At 39.9% G+C, this 21,976-nt stretch overlaps 1 protein-coding gene across 8 annotated transcripts in view; it reads left to right on the forward strand.

The window, feature by feature from the left end:
• The window catches only part of TMEM131L (transmembrane 131 like), a 79,360-nt gene that overhangs the window by 27,120 nt on the left and 30,264 nt on the right, over positions 1-21,976 (forward strand). For 5 of the 8 annotated variants that reach the window (XM_041427805.1, XM_041427808.1, XM_041427809.1 and 2 more), the window contains 8 exons: positions 6,812-6,883; positions 7,818-7,941; positions 8,965-9,081; positions 11,130-11,240; positions 17,074-17,151; positions 18,992-19,145; positions 20,986-21,044; positions 21,399-21,507. In XM_041427805.1, coding sequence (XP_041283739.1) covers positions 6,812-6,883; positions 7,818-7,941; positions 8,965-9,081; positions 11,130-11,240; positions 17,074-17,151; positions 18,992-19,145; positions 20,986-21,044; positions 21,399-21,507 — 824 coding nt within the window. Of the gene's footprint in view, positions 1-6,811; positions 6,884-7,817; positions 7,942-8,964; positions 9,082-11,129; positions 11,241-17,073; positions 17,152-18,537; positions 18,702-18,991; positions 19,146-20,985; positions 21,045-21,398; positions 21,508-21,976 lie in introns of those variants that run through there. The other 3 variants (XM_041427807.1, XM_041427813.1, XM_041427811.1) reach the window with 3 other exon arrangements.

The raw sequence follows: 21,976 nt of genomic DNA on the forward strand, positions 1-21,976 counted from the left end.
TAATGTCTTAATTTACTACAGATTTCAGTTATTTCAGAAGTTGGGGACTGATTTATGGGAGGGAGTAATTCCATTTCGCTCTTAAACACACTTTATTGTGCTGCTCCTGCTACTAAAATGCAAACCACAGGCGCAGCTGGGGAAGAAAGCCTTTTCTTTTCACCAAGATGTTTACTGTAGCACTTTGTCCCTTACTGATCATCATCTCCCCTAGATTTCTTTATGAGTCTTAATCTCAGTTTTATTGTGGTCTGCATTTATCTTCTTTGGAGTTGGTTGTGAGGGTAAAGAGAAAAGCTAGGTTTTCAAAATCCTTCCATTTACACCCATTGAGAAATGTGGCATTAAGGCCTATCGGGTGAGATACTCTAAAGTTTGATCATTGCAGTTTTTGTTGCTGTTCTGTAATGAATGAACCTGAAGCACTGCTGGCTTAGGTAAATGCTGTGCAAATGGTTTGTGTAAATGCTATTGCAGAACTTGGTAGAAGAGGGGAGGACCACAGGCAGTGAGAGAAGAGAAGGTTGCCCAGGAAGGTGACCTGTGGCCATGGAAACACCAGGGCTGGAGTATGGAGCAGAGCAGGTTCTGCAGGGCAATGCATGAGGGACCAGGTGGAAGTAACAGAATGGTTTCTGCTTTACACAGGCCAGGTTTACCTTCCCCTTTACTTCACTGCATTTGTAAATAAGTCATCAGCTCATTGAAACCTTTGTGGGCACGTCTTAGCTATATGTTGCTTTTCCAGCTTCAGTAGTTTCAGAAATAAAAAAGAAAGAAAACATCGGTAGACTTGCTTTCCTCCTTAAATTATGGGATTTGTTTTTAGAGAGCTTGTCTCATCCATTTCACTGGTTTCTTCTGGTTTAGCTGCCCTTGCCTATTTTCCTGTAGCTCAAACATGCAAAAGACCAGGTATGCATGCACATGTTAGTTGCTAGGTTGCACTGTTGGCCTTTCCTGCTTTCCACAGTCTGGGATTCAGTCCTTAATGTTTGTAGTGTGCTTCAGAGGAAATAAAGGCAACCATCCTTCTTACAGAATTATAGAACGGATCAGAAGGGACCTCAGTCTAGTTCAAATACTCCTGCTGTGGCAGGGACACTTCCACTAGACTGGATTGCTCAGAGCCCCTGTCCAGCGTGGCCTTGAGCCCTTCCAGGGATGGGACACCCACAACTTCCCCTGGGCAATGTGTTGCAGTGCCTCATTACCCTCACAGTAAAAAAAAAAAAAAATTCTTCCAGAAGCAGCACAGCTCTCTGGTAAAGCATGTAAGTGAATTCCTAATGATGGGTTACAAATCCCAAGCATTCAGAAGCAGTGAGTCAGTCCTCCCTCTCTTCCTAAAAAATGTGGTGCTAAAAATAAGGGAGCCTTTGGGACCTCTAGGTTTCCAGCATTCAAAATTCTCATTTGTGTTCTTTTACATTTTGGTCATTCTTTAAAAAGTAAAAAAAAAAAAAAAAAAAAAAAAAAAAAAAAAAATCTGTAAAGAATGAATGCTTCATGTAGTGTCAGATTGGTAGAGGGCTTCAGAAAGTCCTGTAGAAGTCTCTGGAGTTGAGGTGGCAAGTGACTGTTCTTCTCCAGGTACCAAAGCCCCACAGAGACACACTGTGTATAGTTTGCCCATGAGCAGTGCGGGGTATTGCAAGCTGGACAATTTCCTGGTTTCTGAGGACTCTTTCTGTCTCTAGGAAGGAAGTTAAGGTTACAAAAAATCATAATTTAAAACTGTTCCTGTTTCTGGTTTTGGCAGAGTTGTCTTGATAGTAAACTCAAGTCCTAATTTTGTATTTCCAAACAATTTCCTAATCTCTTTCAAAGGCACTGTGTCTCTTTCAGAAGCTGCACTTTAATGTTCCTAATGCTGGTTGCTGCCTTTACTGCCTCTGATAAAGGGGAAGTTGAGAGAAGATAGGGACTAGGGATATGATGAACCAAAGCTTTGTATTAGCTCTGCATAAGAGTTTGATTCAGCTGCTTTTTCTATTACCTGTTTTCATTTGTCAGAATAATTTCTTTGCATCAGCTGCAATCAGCATGATTAAAAGTATCTGGCTTGTTTCCCTGTATGTTCCATTTCCCTGTGCGTTCCATTCTGTGTTTTCTTTATCAGGTGTAGTTTGGGGGAATGAATCTAAAATTAGTCAGTAAATGAGAGGCTTTATTTCCTTTTCTCTATTTCAGTTTGCATAAAAAATGTACTTTCCTGTACAATACATACATGCTTTCATATCTCAGAACCTCATCTTGTGGGTTCATTAACATCAGTGGACTGGTGATGCAAAGTGCTAAAATGCTCAACATAAGTAAAATTTTACTTTTGTCAATATACTGAGAAATAAAACAGTACTGCCTGACCAGATACACTGAAAAAGAACCTCTTGTATATTCAAGAATCCAGTCCTTTTTGCCTGCTGCTTCCAAGAAAACCCTGCAGCCATAAAGCAAAAGACCTGACAATAAAATGCCTTTCCCCAGCTTGCTTTTTTCAGCATGTGCTGTGAACAAAGCATACAAAAAGGAAGGAAGAAGAAAGGGAACCAAGTAGCATTTGTGATTATTTTCAACTGCAGACGTTGCTATCTGAATCATCAGATAAGATGCATGCCAAAATAGTATGAAGTAATCAATTCAAGTGAAGAAATAAAGATACAAGGAAGACATAAAAGAGCTAATAGAAGAAAAAACAACATTGGGATAAACATCCTTCCAGAAAATGTCCTTCACTTCTGGTCAAATGCAGCTTATTCTGCACATTGAGTGTTTTATGTGTATAATCAGATTAATTAACTCAGTTCTAAAATTTCATTAAAAAAAAAAAAGGCAAAACAAACAAAAACCCCCAATGCAATCTCCAGCAATTTATTCAGAATGGATCTGCTCTTTTGTTTGAATTTTTAGGAGAAATATTTCTCTTGTGATTTTGACCAGTGAAGTAGGAACAAATCTCCTGTGGAAAAATCTCCTGTTTTTGTTGGACTTTGGGGGAAGTATAAGGCTTTTGCTTATTTCAAAGAAATGCCTGTAATATACATTGCATAAAAAATATTAGGGTTTGGGACTGTAAGTACTGACCTGGTTGTTTACCTATATTTACTTAATACATCACAGCCTAACAGAACTGAAAGAGGCAAGGGCAAAACAACATCAATGCTGTATTTAACAGTGCTCTCAACATCCCTGTGTTAGCATCTCCTTTCCTTAGTCCCACATCAACAGGACACCAAAACGTTCTTTCCTGAAGCAGGAAACTGTGCAAGGTTGGAGCTTCTGTGTTCAAACACCTCTGGGGCTTCTTAGTGGAGAGAATATGGTAGCTTAACATTTTGCAGCTCATGACCTTTTAAAAAACAACAACAAAATCCCCCAAAAATGCTGCCCTGGAGTACTGTGGTCCTCTGCTTGCACAAGTGATTAATGGTGCTTGCATTCCTCCATCCTGCTCTTCTTCTCCCCTGGTGTCGCCCCTCTTCCTTACCCCACCTCCCTTCCAGTCTACTTTTTGCTGCTCCACATCCACCTTTCTCCCCAGCAGGCATTCCTGATGGTTGTGTGCATGCTTGGTATTTGTCTCTCTCCTGGGTGTTTTCTGCAAGCAAGGGTGGTTATGAACTGAAGTTTTCATGGGCTCACCCTCACCTTTCCTCTAGAACCTGTCCCCAAATCCTCCTGGTGCTGAGTCACCTTGTGGTGCCCTCCCCAACTTCCTCAGTGTTTCAATTTTTCTTACTCTTTTTTCCCTGGAAATGGATGGTTCAGGGTGTCAGGGTTTTAAATATATTGTGTAGAGGGAGAGGAGGAAGGACATTGAATTGTTGGGCTGGGAAGTGATAACAGGACTATTTAAACTAGGTTTTTGAGTGTTCAAAGTAATTGCCAAGAATTTCCTTCCACTCTTATATTTCTTTCTCCTCCAGTTCACTCATGCATAAAAGTATTCTCTGAAATGCTGGAATTTAGCTGCTCTATCAAAATCTGCCATTCAGAAAATGCTGTTCAGCTGGTCTGCTGAAAAAAGAGATGCCATGGAGCATGGGGACCAGCTTTCTTAGAGGGCATGCTTAATGGGATGCTAGCAGATTTAAGAGCACTGAAAGAGTAAAACCTGGAAAACAGGCCTTTTCTGTTGTGAAGAGGCCTGTTTCTCCACATTTGTTGTTTCAAGACTTCCATTCTTAGGCAGATATTTCTGTCTTTCCCAAGCCTGTGACATTCTCATGAAAGGATCAGTGTACTTTTTTGGACACGTCATCTGTAGCTAAAAGAACATTTTTGGGCATAATTTGAGGTGAATCTTTTGATGAGATGATGTTCTTAGAGAAAACAGTAGTTTTTTTTTTTGTTGTTAGAAGTGACTTCAAATTTTAAATGTCTCAGTAAATTGCCTTGGTGTTTATTTCAGTGTCAGATTCCCCACAGAGATCGGAATTGTGTTTGGAGTGCAGGGATGCAGAATGGTGTTCTGCCAGCTTCTGCCAGCTTCCAGCTGCCTTTTAGAGACAGTAAGAAGAGAAGTGCACTTCTAATATAGATGGGCCTGTCTCTTTCTCTGTATGGTGGTGCACTTCAAAGCATGTCCTAATTGTTTGATTGTCATGAGCAGAATGTTCTCCTGCCCGTTCCCATTATTCTAACCTGTCATCTTTTCCCTTGAGGGGAAAAAAAACCAACCCAAAGCAGTGGTAGTTCTCTTTCCACCGGTTCTGTTGTTGAAGAAACTCAGCTCTCAGGTTATGTTTTGGCACTGCTTGGGGCCACTGATAAGTGGCGCAGATGCCCTGGAGCTGGACGGTGGGCTGGGTGATGGGCACCCTGCCACAGGAATGTGGCTGTTCTGGTTTCAGGGCCAGGCTGGAGCTTGAAGTGATTTGGCAGCTTTTGTGGGGTGCAAAGCAGAAGCTGGATGTCTTGTAATCACAGGACCATTCCCGGTCAAGTGGTGTGCAGGGATGCTCCAAAGTTATCTTCATGCTCAGGAGCCCACTTGGAACCTGCACAGTTCATTAACTGAATCTTAGCTTCAGCCATGCAAGGTCCAGGCTGCCAGCTCCAGAAGGAATAAATGGCACCCCTGGGATCCTCCTGCTGCTACTCTTATAGGGCTTTCCCCATTTTTTGACTAGTAGAGGGTTGGCTGAACAGGAATACAGTGCATTTTTAAGAGCCAGTGCTATCGCATGGCCATGTTCACCTAGACCAAATTAAATCCAGTCTCCTACATCCACTGCTGAAGTTGCACCCAGCTGGTGCATTTGGTACCTATTGCAAAGGGCAAGAATTAAGAGGAAAGGAGCTGATCCTGCTAGAATTCCTCAGAAGGAGAGCTACTGCCAATTACATGAATTGGCAGAGAGAAGCACTCAGCTTCTTGCTGTTAGGAAAGATTTTTCTGGTGAGAAAAGATATTTCAGCAGTACCTGTAAGATGCTAGAAACTTAAACAGTGATGTGGTTCAAGGTCATATTCTAGTGCATTAACCAGTGGCTTAACTGTTATTCTGCTGTTTATGTGTATGCATACAATGAGAGGATCTGAGGGCCTTTAAGAAACATGTCTTCTTCAAATAACTGTAGCTTTTACTACAGTAGTAATTATAATTTGTATGTGTTACAACAGTACTCAGACTTAACTTCTGGGTATGTACCTGAGGCTGATTTTTGGAAGGGAAGGGAAGGAAAGTGCTAGTTCCTGCATTGTTTCTAGGAATGGAGCAAGAGCAGGCTGCTGCAGAGACAAGGTGGTTGGAAGGAGGCTGTCACTGGCAGCTCCTCAGGAATGCAGGATATATTGCATTCTGCCTGCTACAGTAGTGAGAGAATTCTCTCCATCCTATGATTCTATCTTTCCATGATATTTGTGAGTTTTCTTCATAAGTGTTATTTTTCCTGACTGGTAATAAATTGTGATGTCTGTTGATTTGGAATATAACAGCAGGATTATGTACACAGTAAGAGATATTAAAGGTGTAATGTCTCAGAACTACATTTTAAAATTGGGAGCCAATTGACTGTACTACCACAAATTATGCAAAGCAGCTGGATACCTAATGAGACCACAGACCATCTCTCCCTTCTTTGACTCATCCTTGCTAGGATGCATCATCCAGTAAAGATTAAACTGGTTCTGGCTATTTAACATGCAGACTGCTTCTGGGGAAGCTTTCAACAGAGTGGCACTGGATATGCAGATAAAATAAGCCAATGCTGGGCTTGTTTTTTACCACAGTGGTTTTTGGGACTTGTGGAAGACAAGTTTTAATTGAGAAAACGGTGAAGATATCATGGCATTTCTATGTTACAGGGTATTGAGTAATGCTGAAATAAGCTAAAAATGTCCTAGAACTGATAGGAACTTTACTGTGACTTCTTGTAGGGCAAAGGAAAGATGATTATGTATGTGCTTCACAGTATTTTTTATTCTGTTCTGCAGAGAAGAAGTGAGCTGGCTTTTACGTTACAGCCACAGCTATATGAGCACTTCATTTCATCTCTGCTTTTGCCCAAGCTGCTATTTACTTCTCTCAGGTGTGCTCATGCTAGTGCTTGCATAGATATTTAATTGGCTAGTAATCTGCTCCATGCTGGCATAATTTTCATCCCTTAGGACTCTTCCCAGTTGTTTTCCCTCTGCCAGTCCACTGCATAGCCCCATAAACAGGTGTGCCAGCATGACTGCGGAGGCCTGTGAGGAAGGAAGGTTCAGAATAGAAAGAGTTAAGAACCTGCAATGTATCTTCATTCCCTGCAGATTGTAGCATCATGCCCACTAAATATTAATTGTGGCTTTTTTCCCTTCTTTTCAGCTTCTCAACAAAGATGCCTCCAAATGGGAAGGCCTTACATTTTCACCCATCAGTTCTGCATTTTGGAATGCAGTGAGTATCTTACATGCTTGTTATTTTGGTTAATAAAGGAGTGTGGAGGAACAGCTGCACTGGGCTCCATTTGGGTAAAAAGCATTAGCTGGGATCATGCCATCATCTGAAAAATAGAGAAGTAGTAAGTAATTGCCACAGAGCTGAAGGTGCATTTCTTGCCTTTTAATGTTTTGTAAGTTAAAATCAGCATAGTTCTGAGAAGGAGGAAAAGCTAATATGGAATATAATACATTCTGGGTGTACATTTCAGGTGATTCTGCATGCATGTCAAATAATTGCTTCATGCTGGTTGTTCATTTTTGAAAGATTGCCTTTCTAGTGGAGGAAGGGCTTGTTGTTTCCTTTAAATTCTGATAACAGAATCCAGAGAGTCCCAAGCAAAACATACTGGTAGAATAATGAGGTTTTTCTTAGTTCTCTTTTAAGAAAACCTTAAAAAATTGTTCTTAAGTGATAATGAGCCTTTGATCTATCAGGAACCAAAAAGAAACACAGTCTCCTAGTGAGTTAAAGGAATATTTCAGAGGATGCACTGGAGGAATGTCTAAGATGTTGGGGTTTAGGGTGTACTAGCTAAAGCGAAAGCCTCCAGAGAAACATTGATTTAGCTGACAAAACAAGACTTCAGTTATTTAAAGCTTTATATCCAAAACTTTGTACTTTGTAAGGATTATTTTTTTCTTTAACTCCTAGTTACTCCAGTGAGTTTTGGCCAAGTGTACCGTGTACCTCACATCCCAGTGTTACATATTTGCCTTTGTATACTGAAGGCAAAAGTTGTTTGGTGTGTTTCCAAAGATTAATTACAAGTAGGTAATTGTTGCAGATGAACATGTTTTAGGGCGATTTCTGTTGATTCTTTCATGTGTTGCCTGTGCTTATAAAGTGAATAATTTATTTATCTCTTTTTTTTTTTTCCCCCCTGCTTTAGGTTGCTGGGGTTACCCAGAGCTAAAATGCTGCATGCCTACAACCCTAGTAGAGATAGAGATGTTGTAGTCAATTCAGTGTTTACAGCTACTAGACAGTTTCATGTGTCTCCTGCTCATAGCCGGGTGAGTGTTGATGTACTTTTGGAAAGTATGTAATGGCCAAGTGCCAAGCCTTCCTGCTTCCTTTGGCATAAACTCTTCATTCTGTGTTTTTGCGCTTTTTTGTAGGACCTCCAACTCTTTTTCTGTTTTGCTAGTGGTTTTTTGTTCAATTCTACTTAGACTTGTTTGGGAGAAGCCATCCAAAACCTACAGTAGGAAATGTGTTTGACAGTAACAGAGGAGGAGAAGAATTTTTCAGTGTTAGAGAGGCTGTTTAAATCACATTCTGCTTTAAGCAGCATTATGCAGTAATCCACAGGCGTGTGGGTGTTCTAGAGCCCTGAATTTTCAGTCTTTTGAATGGTCTTGCATATTTGTCAGAAAAACCTGCAGTGAAATGTTTTATGTATTTTGTATTGCAATTATGGGCATAATTGCCTTTATGATCTAAGACCATTATTTTAACTCTGATTTTTTCAACAATATAATGCATGTTAAGAATGAATTGCTGTGATCTCAGTTGGATGAAGCCCAGTTTTTATCCTCCGCTGATGTGCAAAGGGGTTTTATTATGTTTTCATCTGATTTGTGCTTTTACTATAGCTGAATGGGTATTACTGTGCAGACATAAATGTCATTGTTCTTCCAGCCAGACTATCCAGTTACTGAGAGTGTTGCCTAAGTTCAGCTTGGCTGATTTGCCTGTGTATCACAGGGGCACTGATTCACTTTGCAATAGCCCTCTCTCTCTGTGTGGGGAAGATCTCTGTGCACTCACAGGCTGTCTGTGCTGCGTGGTTAATGTCCAAAAAGAAGCCGTGGCTGGTGAGGCCCCATGCTAGCTGAGAAACTCCAGCCATAACTTGGCAAGCTGCTATGTGAACTCAGCTCTTTGTAGTAAGAGTTGAGAGTTGTGCACAGATGAAACTTCTCAGTGCTGAGCTTCTGCTTAGTGGGATTTACAGACGGGGATGTACATGTGGAAGTGTCCTCTGGGCCCTGTGACTGGCACCAAACAAGCAAGCTTCTTTGTGGTCTCTGCAGGTGATTCCAGCGATGGGAAAGATATCTTTCAGAGTACTCTTCCTGCCCACAGAAGAAGGCAGTATTGAAAGCTCATTATTTATAAATACCTCATCTCATGGAGTTCTTTCATATCAGGTACCTGCTCTTATTTTTCATATCAGGAAACGACTCTTATTTTTAGGTTGGGGTTTGGATTTTCTTGTGTTTTAAAAATTGGTTTTCATAATTTTAGACTTTGAAAGTTCATTGAATTCCTGATACGGATCAAGTGGAGTAGTGTTACCAATTCATCCCTTTAACCAGATCGTGCTAGTGTCATGATCACATACATGTATATGGTTAAACTTACTGCTGTTAGTGGGGCTAGTTGTGGTAGTAAAACCAAGTGTATTTGTATGTGTGTACTTACAAGATCATGGTCTAATTAGTTTCATATATTAGTGTAGTCTAGACTGCACTGTGCTGGAATGCATTTGTTGGGAAAAGCCCAGTAGGAAATATTTTAGGTGGTTTTCAGCTACTCTGCAGGATTTTATGTAAACACATTGAGGATGTAGCACAGGGTGAGAGGTTTAGGCCCATAAAACATGAAAGTTGAAATAATGGTTGTGCCTTAAAGCTGTCTGTTTTCTGAATAACTGGTGAAAATTTGTAATTAAATTCTGGTGACTTTAAGCAGGTCTTTAGCTTTTAATTTTTTTTTCTAAGGGACACTATATACTCCAAATTCTTGGCTTTTATTATTTTGATGAAGAAAAATCTTAACTCTGAATTTAGTGATTTAAAAAGAGTGACAGCTTTAATCAATCATCAAACTATTTCATTCCTATACTTTGATCTTGTGCTGGAAGACAAATTATCCTTAAATAAAAGCTTAGGTAAGTTCAGTTGAAATATGTGGGATTTTAATACAAATGCTGCATTTATCTAGTATTTATTAGAGGTAATGCCACATTTGGCAGGAACATATCATCAGGGATGAGGAAAAAGTGCATTGTGGAGTGGTTGACCTTTTCTTTTTGGCATCTCACCCTTCCCTGTGCCCTTAATTTATTGCCCAGTCAGCTCAGCCTTTTATCAACAAGTTGCAGGGAAGCAGTTGTCAATGCCACCTCAAAATCAGTTTGTTTCCTGTTGGACTGCTGCAAAAATCAGTAGCAGGTTGGTTTTCATGGACATTTTCACCAGCCACCTGAGACAGAGGAAGTAGCTGTCCATGTTTTCAGCTCACATTAGGTTTAAGAGTTCAAAAGGAGGCCTGACTTGAGTGTTTGATGCACAGTTACAGTGCTCTTGAGAGCCCCAAAGCCTTGAAACATCTGATGTTTCTAATGCATTTGTTCGAGAGTATGTTCAGAAGAATCACCCAAATGGAGACAAGGCAACATTGTATTATAAATACCTCCATTTAAAAAAAAAAAAAAAAAAAAAAAAAGTGAATTCCCTTTGTTTTGGTATTTTCTATCTGTAGTCAGAGATCTTCAGTGAGCATAGAATGCATTTTGTTACCCCCTTAATTAAAAAGATGAGGATTTTTCCTGTTAGAAAACAATAAATCTTTGCATACAAGTGAAAAGCCCAAAGTGATTTTAGTTAGCCTCTGATAATCCCCTGCCTATTTGATCCCTCCTGGCTCCACACCCCGCTGTTGTTGTGCATTTCATTGTCAATAAACTAATCTTGGGGGAGCAAAATATAAACGCAGTAGAGCCATCCAAATTACAAATCTTACAGTGTTCTGAAAACTGCAGTCTTTAAAAACCAAAATAATGAGAAAATATTTTACTCAATTTTTAAGGTAGTCATTGAATTCAATATTCCGTGGGACTAGTAACAAAGTTTTCACAGAAATTACCCCTTTCCTAACTGGTGATACATGTATTGTAATTGCCTGGAGAATAGTAGGAGAATGTAGATACTTTGTTTTTGAAATAACTTGATGCTCTGCTGGAGAGTGCTTTGCTTTGTCTTTGTAATAGTGCCTGAGTGAGTGATGATTCTTAAGTGCCATTTATATCCATGACAACTTTCCACATTGGAACTTTATTGTTTTTTAAAAGAATTTAATGTGATAAACTGATCTGGTTTTTGGGGAGATTGATGTTATTAGCAATGTAGTTTTGGAAGTTACAGTTACAACTTAAATTCTAGTTGTTGATATAATGATCTTTTTTTCATACCAGGTTTTTGGAACAGGAAGTCTGATGTCTTCTCCAGAAGAACCTAAAGTGCAGCTAGCAAATGCCTACTTACTGCTTCCACACATTCAGAACATCCAGGCATCGCACACACTGGTACAGTATACATTTCAAGGGGAGAAACCTAAGTCTGTTTAACTACAAAAGATTTTTGATCTCAGGTTGTGAGGATCCAAGGAACATTAGCAAAAAATCTTGAGTACAAGTGACTGCAGGAGAGAGATTGCAAGATGCAGGGTTACTGTGATCAGCTGCTTTTATGAGATAGTCTTTGGCATCTAAACTATTAACACTTGTTCTTCTTTGTGCCCCTGTGGTGGAGTGCTTTCTAAGTTGTGCTGGCAAAACTATTTGTGAGGCTCTGCTCTGACTGAACTGGAGAATTGGTCTGCCCTAAACAAAACAAATAAAACCCCCAAAAACCTTAATACCATAAAATTGAGAAGGGCAGGAAGCTGTATTGTTCTGTTTTTTACTTCTGGCTAGTTCCCCATGTGAGTTTACAGCAGCGTTGCACCAGCAATTAGCCACAGTTAAAAAGCATGGCATGCTGCATGGATGAGACTGGGAGGTGGGAGTCAGGCTGCAGCATCCCCTCCTGCCCCTGTCAGTACTGAAGATACCAGCTTTGCTTACTGGGAGCAAAGGAACTCTGGAGAACACAGCCGGCTTAATTTATGAGGCATAAATATTTGAGTTGAAAGAAGTTCAATGATTTCTGTTATTTGGTTGCAGTTGCAGATATTTTCATAGTCTTCCAATCCATACAGAACCTCTCAATTTGAAAAACTAATTGCACTAATTTGAAAAACTGATCTTTCAGATTTCCTGTTGTATTATACATAGACATTGTTTTTCCAAAAGCATACTTAGAATACCTTAGCATGTAACAAAATTTAATACTTATCTGAACGTAAGCTGCATTAATTGCCTTTGTGATGCCTTCCATTCTACCTGAGAAAAATTACCAGCATAGATTGTGTTTTTCAATCTGCTATGTATATGTTAGGGCAATCTTACCTCTATCCAACTTTAATGCACAATTTCCTTGTCTCCCTTTCTTTTCCTCCATACCAGTCTCTTCCCTGTAGTCATACAGTTGCACTTGCTTGTGGACAAACAAAGACAGACTCTTGAAAAGGAAGCAAAAATCTTCAGGTTTTGTAACTGGGGGAGCTAGAGGTAGAACTGAGAAGGGGTTTTTTTTTTGATGCTGTTAATGTCTGCATCTTCATATCTAGCTCAATGGTTTATTGTCAGGTAGAATCTGAAAGTTGCATACTTGCTTTTTTTACAGTTCATTCTGAATTCCTGAGTGGAGAAGCTTTGGGGTACATTTGACATTTTCCTCATTGTAGAGTGGCAAATACTATCCTATGTTTTATTTGTATGGAGTACAAGTTTGAGGTCATTTTTAGCAGCGCAGCATGGTACCACCTGGTGCTCATCTTGTAGGACACGAGGTGGGAGAGAGTCTTGACTCAATTCTCCAAGCTCTGGGTGTAGTTTTTCTGTGCTGTGTTGTAATTGAGGTAACACTCTGCACTGCATGTTATCAATTTGAGCAGAAATGCTGTGGCAGTGGGATGGGCTCCTCAGCTGTTGAAGATGATAGACAAGATCTAAATATTGGAGAGGAGTTTATGGTTTGAGTTTGGGTTCCTCTCAGAAGAATGTTTGTCTACAGCTAGCTGTCCTCTCCAGAAGTGCCTTCTTCAATTCATCTTCCTTACATTCTGATCTAGATCTCATTTTTAAAAAATGGTATAATTCTGTTCTGTCCAGTTTATATTTTAAGCTCAGAAGATGTAGAAGGAAGAGAGGTTGATGAGGTTTGAGTGACTACACAAGGGCAAACTGAAGGATACATAACTATTACATATAGAATGGAGTCTTGTAGTGAAAAAGCATTTAAAACAAACCAGTCGTACTCACTTAGCTGTGGACATTTCTTTCCCCCTGTTTATTTTTAACTGACATAAAATATCTATTTTAATAAATTCAGGATAGCATAAGCCTCATTTGCACATCCCTTTTCACCTTGGGGTGATTGAGTTCTAACCTGGGGTGACAGCTTTTAGTTTGAAACATGGAAGGTGTCCTTATCTCTGAAGTCCACTGATACTGCTTGGAAACCTCAGACAGAGAGCTGCATGCTGAGTGTGTTTTTTGCCTTCTGTTTTAAAGGCGGTCATGTTCAAATTGTTCAGTAATACTGACATCCTTGGTCAACAAGGCCAAAAAATCTTTGACATCATTTAGTCCCATGATGTGCTAGGTAAAGTGACTTACCAGAATTGCTGGGGGCCTTGTTACCCCAAATACTTACTCTTATTACTTTGATGGCTGGAAACCTACACCTGACTTCCAATTTAAATTGCTTTGTGGCCATTTTATATATTGAGATGCACATTTAATTTATGTAACTCTTCCTGCTTCTGACACTTAGAAGCATTTGTAGGTGGCATCAGAACTTTCAACTTTCGCTTTGCCAAGCTGAAGTGTCCATGCTCTGTAGTATCTTCAGTAATGGGCTGTCCATTTCTTCACCAAATTGGCCACCCTTTTTGTAGCTTCTTCAATTTGAAAAAAATTATTTTGAAGGTCAAGGCCAGAATTGTAAATAGTAAATTGTAAATTTACAATTGTAAATTGTACATTCTGCCACTGTAGGCTGTTTGTGTTGGAAATAAAACACATACGGGAGATTATAGATGGAAGTTTATGGTAGTGTTTCCACTGGAAGTACAGTATGTGACAGGTTTGTGTTTGAATTTTTTGTTGAAAATGAACTCCCGTGGATTTTGTGTGTTGTTTGTATCTTTCAATGGGCAAAGCACAAAGTCCTTTCTTTTTTCTTCTTCGTTCCTGTGTGTTTTTAAGCAGAAGCTTTTGTGCTTAATAAGAAAAGAAAAAGGCAAACTTGCCTTTCTTACTGTTGAATGTCTTGATCTTTCTGTTACCCTTTTCAACGTTTCAGCTCTTGAAGGGTTGCGATTGGCATGCTCTGCCTGTGCTTCTGGATCCCAGGATTTCTGGGTTCGTGGCTCACTCTTCGGGAGGAAAGAAGAGCAGTGTCCCACACTGGGAATTGGTTGTATGTCCACGAGGCCACTCAGCAGTGGCTAGTTACCACTAAGCCGTAACAGATGGTGGAGCCCATATAGGTCATCTTTGTTTACCCAGCTTCTGGGTGTAGTCTTTGCTATAGTTGCCTGGTTTTTGGCATTGTTCGCTATTTGGACAGCACTAAGAGGACAGCTACATCACTGCCTGGCTGTGTTCAGGATGGTGGAAATGTCAGAGGAGGAGTGGCATGCAGGGTGGAGGGTCTTATCATAGGAGACACAGATACCGCTTTGCTGACTTCCCAGAGGAGTTCAAAGTTTATGAACTGACAGCTTGGGAAATACTGCAAGTACTGGCAGAAATGTAACGCTCCTTAAGCTATGTTTTGAACTGGTGGGCAAAGGATCATAGAAGCAAACATCTCCAAGTGTGGTGCTTGGGTGTGGAGAAGGAAGGAAGGAAGACAGTAGAGCTTTCTTGGTGTGCTATCCTGATAACTGCCTGCAAAAAGTTGATGAAACTCTGCTGAATCATTATTACAGGGACAGCTTATTAATGCAATTCAGAATGGAAATACCACTTTAGGGCCAGGTACTGTCCAAGACAGGAACTTTGAGGAATCAGCCTACCGGAAGAAGAGGAGGCTTGTTCAGTGTTCTTTTTCAATGATACTTTAGCCAAACTCCAGGAAGTGATTTGAACTCTGTGGTCCTGGTAATGATGCAAGAATATATCCAAAAATCTTTGAGAGAATTTGTGTGGCTTCTATCAGTTGTCTTTGTTCATAGAGGATTTGTGGGTGCTGAGTGTGTGTGCCCGAGTACCTAATACAAAATAGAGGCACCAGGTAATTAAGTGGCAATGCTTTGCAGAGCTCTCTGAGATTTCCCTGCTGTGCCTCTCTTTTTCAGTTTGCCTCTGGTACAAACACTGGCTGCATAACTGAGCTCTCTGCTCTGATTCATTAGCAGTGATGTTTACAGTATAAACGGAGTGATTGCACTGCTGGGAGATGGTCCTGGATTTGTCTGGTTGGAAGTTCTGCCTCTGACAGTGTTTCCTTCTCAGATGCATTATCTTCTCTTTAGGGTTAACTCAGAGCCATCCTGCTGGTGCTGTAAGATATTGGCATGTCAGCTATGCATTATTTTCTTCCCTAGAGAAATGCAAATCCTTTTCCTGTTCTGAAGATAGCTTCACAAAGAAATAGATTTCCCTTAGAAAACAGATCAACAGCAAATACACCCCAGTAGCATTTTTTTCTCCTGTGCATGTGAAGGTTCAATTTTAAGATGACAGCAGTTCCCATGTTAGATCTATGCCAGGTCAAGAAAAACAAGGGCTGGAAAAATATGATGTAGCTGATTTTTTTTAATAAGGATGTGGGCTCTTAAGTTACTTTAAATGACAATGGCATTGAATAAGGGCTAGCAAATCCTTATTTAAGGACCATGAAAGCAGTAGTGTTTTTTCAAGAAGCACTGAAAAGGGAACTCTAAGCATCAAGTTTTATCTGATCAGAAAGTGACCTCCAAAGTTGTAATCTTACTGCCTTGTTAAAACTCCACTAGCAGCCATGTGAGGGTTTTTTCTGTCTCTCACAATATGATACAGACAAAAACATTTGTAAAAAAAGAAAAGACTTTGCAGGGGTTTGAGTCCCTCAGAAAGCTATGCTGGGGACAGTGTTTGAGTTGCCACTAACCAGCTTTACAGGGGCTACGTCGCCCTCTTGTGTGTAGCCTCAGTCATTTTGGTATGAAATCCTGTTGAATTAGGAATGCACATACTGGCTTCCTTTTGGCAGTGCTTTTATAAAGCTGGACCCCATGAAATGCCACACATGTGCTAAATCTCTCTACTCATGTGCCCCTGCCTGTCCTACTTTTCCTGTACTAAAAAGGTATGAAATAGGGTGCTAGATACCTTCAAAAGTTTCTTCAGTTTTGCTTTTCAGCATCAAATTGTTGAAATTGTTTAAAATCAGTTTCATCAACACCTTCAGAAACCTGAACCTACAGATACCCTACTCAGATATATCAGTATCATAAGAGAAACAGAGGGTGGGGGTTCCACATTAACCTCAACATTAACCTGACATTGGGCTAAGTAAGAAAGGCACTGAGAGTGACAGGTCTGCCATTCTGATTCTGGCTTTTTTTGTTGCTTTAGTGTTTTTAAAAAATATAATTCAGAATTGAGATATACTGGCTGCACAGTTTGTGCCAGTAATTTGGCAGTGCAGATTTCCAGATAGCTTTCATGAACTATACTTGGCTTTGTCAGTGCTGTTGTCCCATTAGATTTATGAGTGCTTTACAAGCTGGCACAGTCAATGCCATCTTCTATTTTCTTTTCTTTTCCCATTCTAGTGAATAAAAAGGCAAAACAAGTATTTTCTGTCTGTCCATTTTGGCATGAAACCTCTGTATCAGACCACGTCCAAGAAGCAGTATGTTCTTGGCCTATATACTGTATTTCACTATCCAATCAGCAAAGAGAATACACAGAATACAAGGAAACAAGCTTTTATATTGCACACAAAGGCCCTGTTGAATACAGGTTTTTTGGCATAAGAAAATTTGTAAGAGTTCTCATGCAGATGCTGTATAAATATTTAATAATCATGTGTAATAGTAGTTTGATAAGTAGGTAGATATTGATGGAGTCCTGAGAATCAGAGATTGGTTAGTGGACTACTGTACAGAGTAATTGTATTCATTTAAAAAATTCCTTACATTGCTGTGTTACATATATGAGAAAGCAGTCCTATTATCTTCATAAATTATGGTATGTGAATTGGATTTATATAACATTTGAACCAATGTGTTTGATGTTTTCTTCATTTTCTTCCTTACAGACAGAAACTATGAATGCTAGTCTATTACGGGTTCACCTTGAATGCAGTTTACCTAATGACACATATCAGCTAGTTAAGGTATGTTTTATTAGTATTTTATATCTATGTAAGTCTTCTGATTTTAAGCCAAGCTTAGAGGGACACTTTCTACAGCTCTAGAAGTTTTAGCAAAAATGCAGTTTTCACTGTCTCAATTTAAAGGGTAATTGGGCTTTTATAAAATTGTATCCTCTGATACAAATTGTCACACGTATCACACTAAAATCTTTAGGAGAGAAGGAGATGAAAAAAGATACCCACCACCCCATAAATCTCACATAAAACCAAACCAAAACCAGTCCAACAGGCTAAGCTTTCTGATGTGTAGGTGTTACACTGCTTATGTAGGGCACAAAAATGATTAGATTTCTGTAATTTCTTTTCTCCAGAAACTTTTCACAAGTGTCTGGTTCGCAGTGAGAAATGATCAATGAGCTGAGAGGCTGAAGCCTGGGCTGTTTCTCGGGGGCATGAGGGCAGCCATGACGCTGGGCAGAGCTGAGGAGGGGCTAGTGTGTTAGCAGAGATGCCCCTCTAAAAGCACTGAACCTTCAGGACAGTTGTTTTGTCCTGGGCAGTGTCACGAAGGTTCTCCTCCTGTCTCTCGGTGTCCTTACAGGGCGGGTGTGTGCTGCTCTGTGCCCATGCCATGGGTGAGGTGCTGGCTCAGGCTCAGATCTGTGCTGTGCTGCCCCTCTTTCCCCAGGAGTGACAAGGCCCAGGCTCCATAGCTTTATTCCTGTGTGGAACACGTGTTGCACGTGGTGGCATTCCTGAGCTGCTTCGCTTCCCTGTTTGGTTCTTGTGGTGTGCAGTGCATTGAGGTGCTAGAGGTGCACCTGAGCATTGGAGGCTGTGTAGAGTGCAGCTTTCTGCCCTTTGGTTGAGCTTCCCTAGGGCATGCTATGCCTGAGCTCCAGTCTCCAAGGCAGCCCCTTGTCCTGCTCCTGGCAGCCATTTCAGGTGCTGAGGGTCTCTGATGCTATGTGAGCCGGGAGCTGGCATCCCATCCTCAGGCGCTTCCCCACTCCTGCTGTACTTGCTTGCACCACTTGAGATTTGCTGCACTTCTGAGACCACTTGCCATGCCAGTTTTCTCCTCCTAATCCTCCATCCTGAGCAAATTAGTCCTCCTTTAGAGACCTTTGTGGTTTGAATTTAGTGACCTTTGTGGTTTGATGCAGGACTAATTTATGTTGTTCACTGTTGGTTGTCTAGTTCTATTTTGCTTTTTTGGCTTTAATTTTTTTTGCGAAATGGTGTCCGTGTCTTTGTAGTTGCTATGACTTAGCTGTGTTAACAGCAGCCACTACTTACAGATGGAAATAAGACCCTATTTGTATTTTTCTGAAGTATTCTAGCTAGACAACAGTGTTTTCTATTAAGAATTGTACATCTATGTTTGTTTTTTTAAAATTACTTCAGTGAGAAATGGAGACAAAAACACAGGATTTGGAAAAATTAACTATAAACAGACCAGTGAACATGAACTGTCTTCCTACCATTAAGACACATGCATCAGTCTGTTTATGGCACATTTTATTGAAGGCAGAGGATTTAACAAAGGAAACTGTTTTACAGTCCCTGAGGTGAGACTGACTAAGACAGTTTATAAATTTGCATTCTCTCAAGGTTCAGTGTCTTTTTTAGTTGTTTTTGTCTTTGTTTTTGCTGTGCTCTCTGTACCTGCACTGTGTTTGGTTTCTGCTGAGATTTTAGCAAAGGTCTTAATTACTTTTGTTTTGCCAGCACTTTGGTGTTGGAAACCTTGTATCTTAGATAATACTTTTGATTAATTTCTCAGAGTTCCTTAGTGTAATGCATTTTTTCTGTTCTGTCCCCCATCACACACACACCATATCCCTTTGTCTCACTCCAGAGTTGCTGTTTTATGTCCGATGACCCAATGCTGCTAGAAATGAGCTTAACAGTAAGAGTGGAAAATGCCCAGCAAGATTTTGTGGAGCACAGACAATACTTAATGGAGAATCTTTTTATAGTTTATGTAGCAATGGAAAGAACAAAGACCTCAGGTAAGTCCTAAATCTGCCTGTTAAGTGTCATTCAACTTGGTTTTATACATGATTTGTAATTTGGCATCCTAAATTGAATCAAATTCAGTGACAGCTTAATTTCACAAGTAAGGGAAACCAAGTAAGTTCAGTGAAGCACAGCTTGCAGGGAATTTTTGTTGGGCAGAGTTATCATGAGCAGTTTTCTTCATAAAGGTAACAATTGTAAAGTTGTAAATTAGATCTCCCCCATGCTTAAATAGTGTGGAAAGATGACACGGTCCTTTGAATTCTACAACTGCATTTCTGGTTTCCCATTAGTTAAATTGACCATAATGGGATTGTGAAGGCAGAGTGATTTATACAGTACTGGGGACAGTGGCCATTATGGAAAGTAGGGTAATGAGGTGTAATACAGATGTGCACATAATTTGTTCTTGTAAGCTAGAATTCCATAGGCAAGACAATCAACTCCTTGCAGTTCTTTATGCTGCAAATCCTCTAAATCCAGGGGATTTAAAATTATTTATAGAGCCTTGCAGTCTGTTAGAATAGCTTTTTGTAGGCTTTTCTGCCAGTTTTCCTTTCTGATTGGAGAAGAAGAAACTGCTTAAGAATCCAGATTGAAATAATATTTTTTAACATACTTGTTGAAATGGAACATGATCTTTTGGTCTTTTGAGAAATGTATTTCAAAATCTAGTCACAAAACAATAGATACAATATACACAAAACAATATCTATGAAATGTTCTGTTTCCCTTGTGCCTAATCTGTGATGTGGTATTTCAAGAGCTGAAACTGAAATACCTACTGTAAACCTAGTTTCCCTGCTAGTGAGATGCCAGGGCTTTGTTATGTTGAGTTGTGGATGTACATTTATTCTGATGCTGGTAGAAAATTGTTCCCATCTGTTCTGTCAAGGGTGCTCACTGTTAACACTTTCGATGGTTAAAGTACTAGAAGTATCTTTTAGGGCTGTTTTCTGTCAAATGTAGTGCAATTATAAGTCCTGTCAGTGCTAGAGGTTGGTCCTATAAGCCTTTTGGATTAGGTGTTGGTGGGAAGAAGTTAGCACCAAGTTAGAGCAGGACAGTAGGTAGGCAGGGTCTGCACAAGGGAACTAACCAGCTGGAAAGGCTGCAGAGGAGCATGTGCTTTAAACAGCTGTGGGGTATGTGGAGCTCATAATCAATACCTTGAACCCTCTTTTGGAAGCTGGCACTCACAGTCTTGCTTTCAAGCAGCTGAGCAAAGCACGCACATTATTAGAAATCATGGCTGGTCAGGTGGTAGAATGTCCTTTCATGTCGGCCTGCTTACATTGATTTAATACAAGTATAAGCAAGGGCAAAAACTCAAGTTACCTTCCTTGTGGAAGGACTGTAGTGTAATGGTCATCTCTTATTCTGTCCTGCTGCCCTTCTTTTGGTCCTCTACATCTTCCTGCTGTCCTGTGGATGGGAACATAGCTTTGCCAGTGACCAAAGGTAGTTCCCCTACATAGCTGTACCACCTTACCAGCAGGTGAAAGCTGAGTTACCCCTGTCTCCTGTTGCTTTAGGCAATAGTTTGCTACCTACTGGGTGATAGGATCATTCCTGCTTTGAGCCCAAAGTGCTGAATCTGGCTTTGTATTATTTCCTGGGAATGCTTGTATTTTAAAGCTTACATTTTAAAGCATTTTTATTGCTCTCTCAAATTCGCATCTGAAAGATGTGAATAGTTCCCCCTTTTTACAAAGGTATCTGTCACACAAAGATTTTAAAATTTAAATTGGGATTGCTTCTCCTTTGAATGTCTGACAAAACAAGTGTTTCTGTCCTTGGTGATCTTACCTTGGTGTTTATTCTTTTGGACAGGTCATTCATCAGTAGATGTGTATGTCATGCATTCTGGAAACAGCCTGGTGCATATACAGGTAATCGTGAGCTTCAGGAAGTCATAATTCAGGGTGGTGAATTTGATTAGGGAATTTGCTTTCTCTAATAGCAGATTGATTTTGCTGGTGGCAAATGTCACACTTCTAAGCTTTTAAAATGTGCCCAAATGTCTAATAGATCCTTGAGATGACATGTTGTAGTTCAGTGATGGATTTTTTTTTTAATACATAAGAGCTGTTAACTCGAATAAAAATTCATGTGTTGATTTAGAAGATATGAGAAAATGGCAGATGGTGGCATGCAAATATGACAAGAAGATAGACTAATACAGGAACTGCAACAGTAATAAGGGTAGTACTGATATAAAAATAATTTGTCTTGTCCTCTTGCAGGAAATACAGCAGTTGTCACAAAAAGACACATCAGCTGTGGAGTTTGAGCCAGTACTGCTATCCTCATCGTCTACTAACTTCACAAAAGTTGCTTCTATTTCTTGTAAAGGTACAGGTTACACATACATGGAGATAATATGATTAAATAGGATTTGATTGCTGAAAAAAGAGTAGTTTTTTTCAGCAGAGACCCTGAAAGATCTCAAAATCAACTTGTCTAGACTTTATTGAGAAAGAGGATGAATTCTTTTTGCTAATAGTTTCCACCCTTTTTGTGAATATGTGGTTCTTCTTATGCTGGTTGAAGGCTCTAAGCTATACATACATGAAAACAGGGAAAAAAACCAGTTGCTAAAATGTTAGCTGATTTTACAATAAGCATAATTATTGAATATGCTTTTTCAACATCCTTTTATAGTTTATGGGTTTTTTTCTGTTTTGAATATGTTTTCTAAAAGGCTATTGTGCTTGGGTGGTCATTTTCTATGACATTGCTTGGCAGGACCATTGAAGAGGCTTGCCTGAAACCAGACGTGTTTGTGGAAGAGCAGAGATTGGCATTTAAGCATTCCTGACTC

Source organism: Onychostruthus taczanowskii, unplaced genomic scaffold (genome assembly GCF_017590055.1).
Source record: "Onychostruthus taczanowskii isolate IOZ18803 unplaced genomic scaffold, ASM1759005v1 scaffold12, whole genome shotgun sequence".
In the NCBI taxonomy this organism is placed as follows: Eukaryota; Metazoa; Chordata; class Aves; order Passeriformes; family Passeridae; genus Onychostruthus; species Onychostruthus taczanowskii.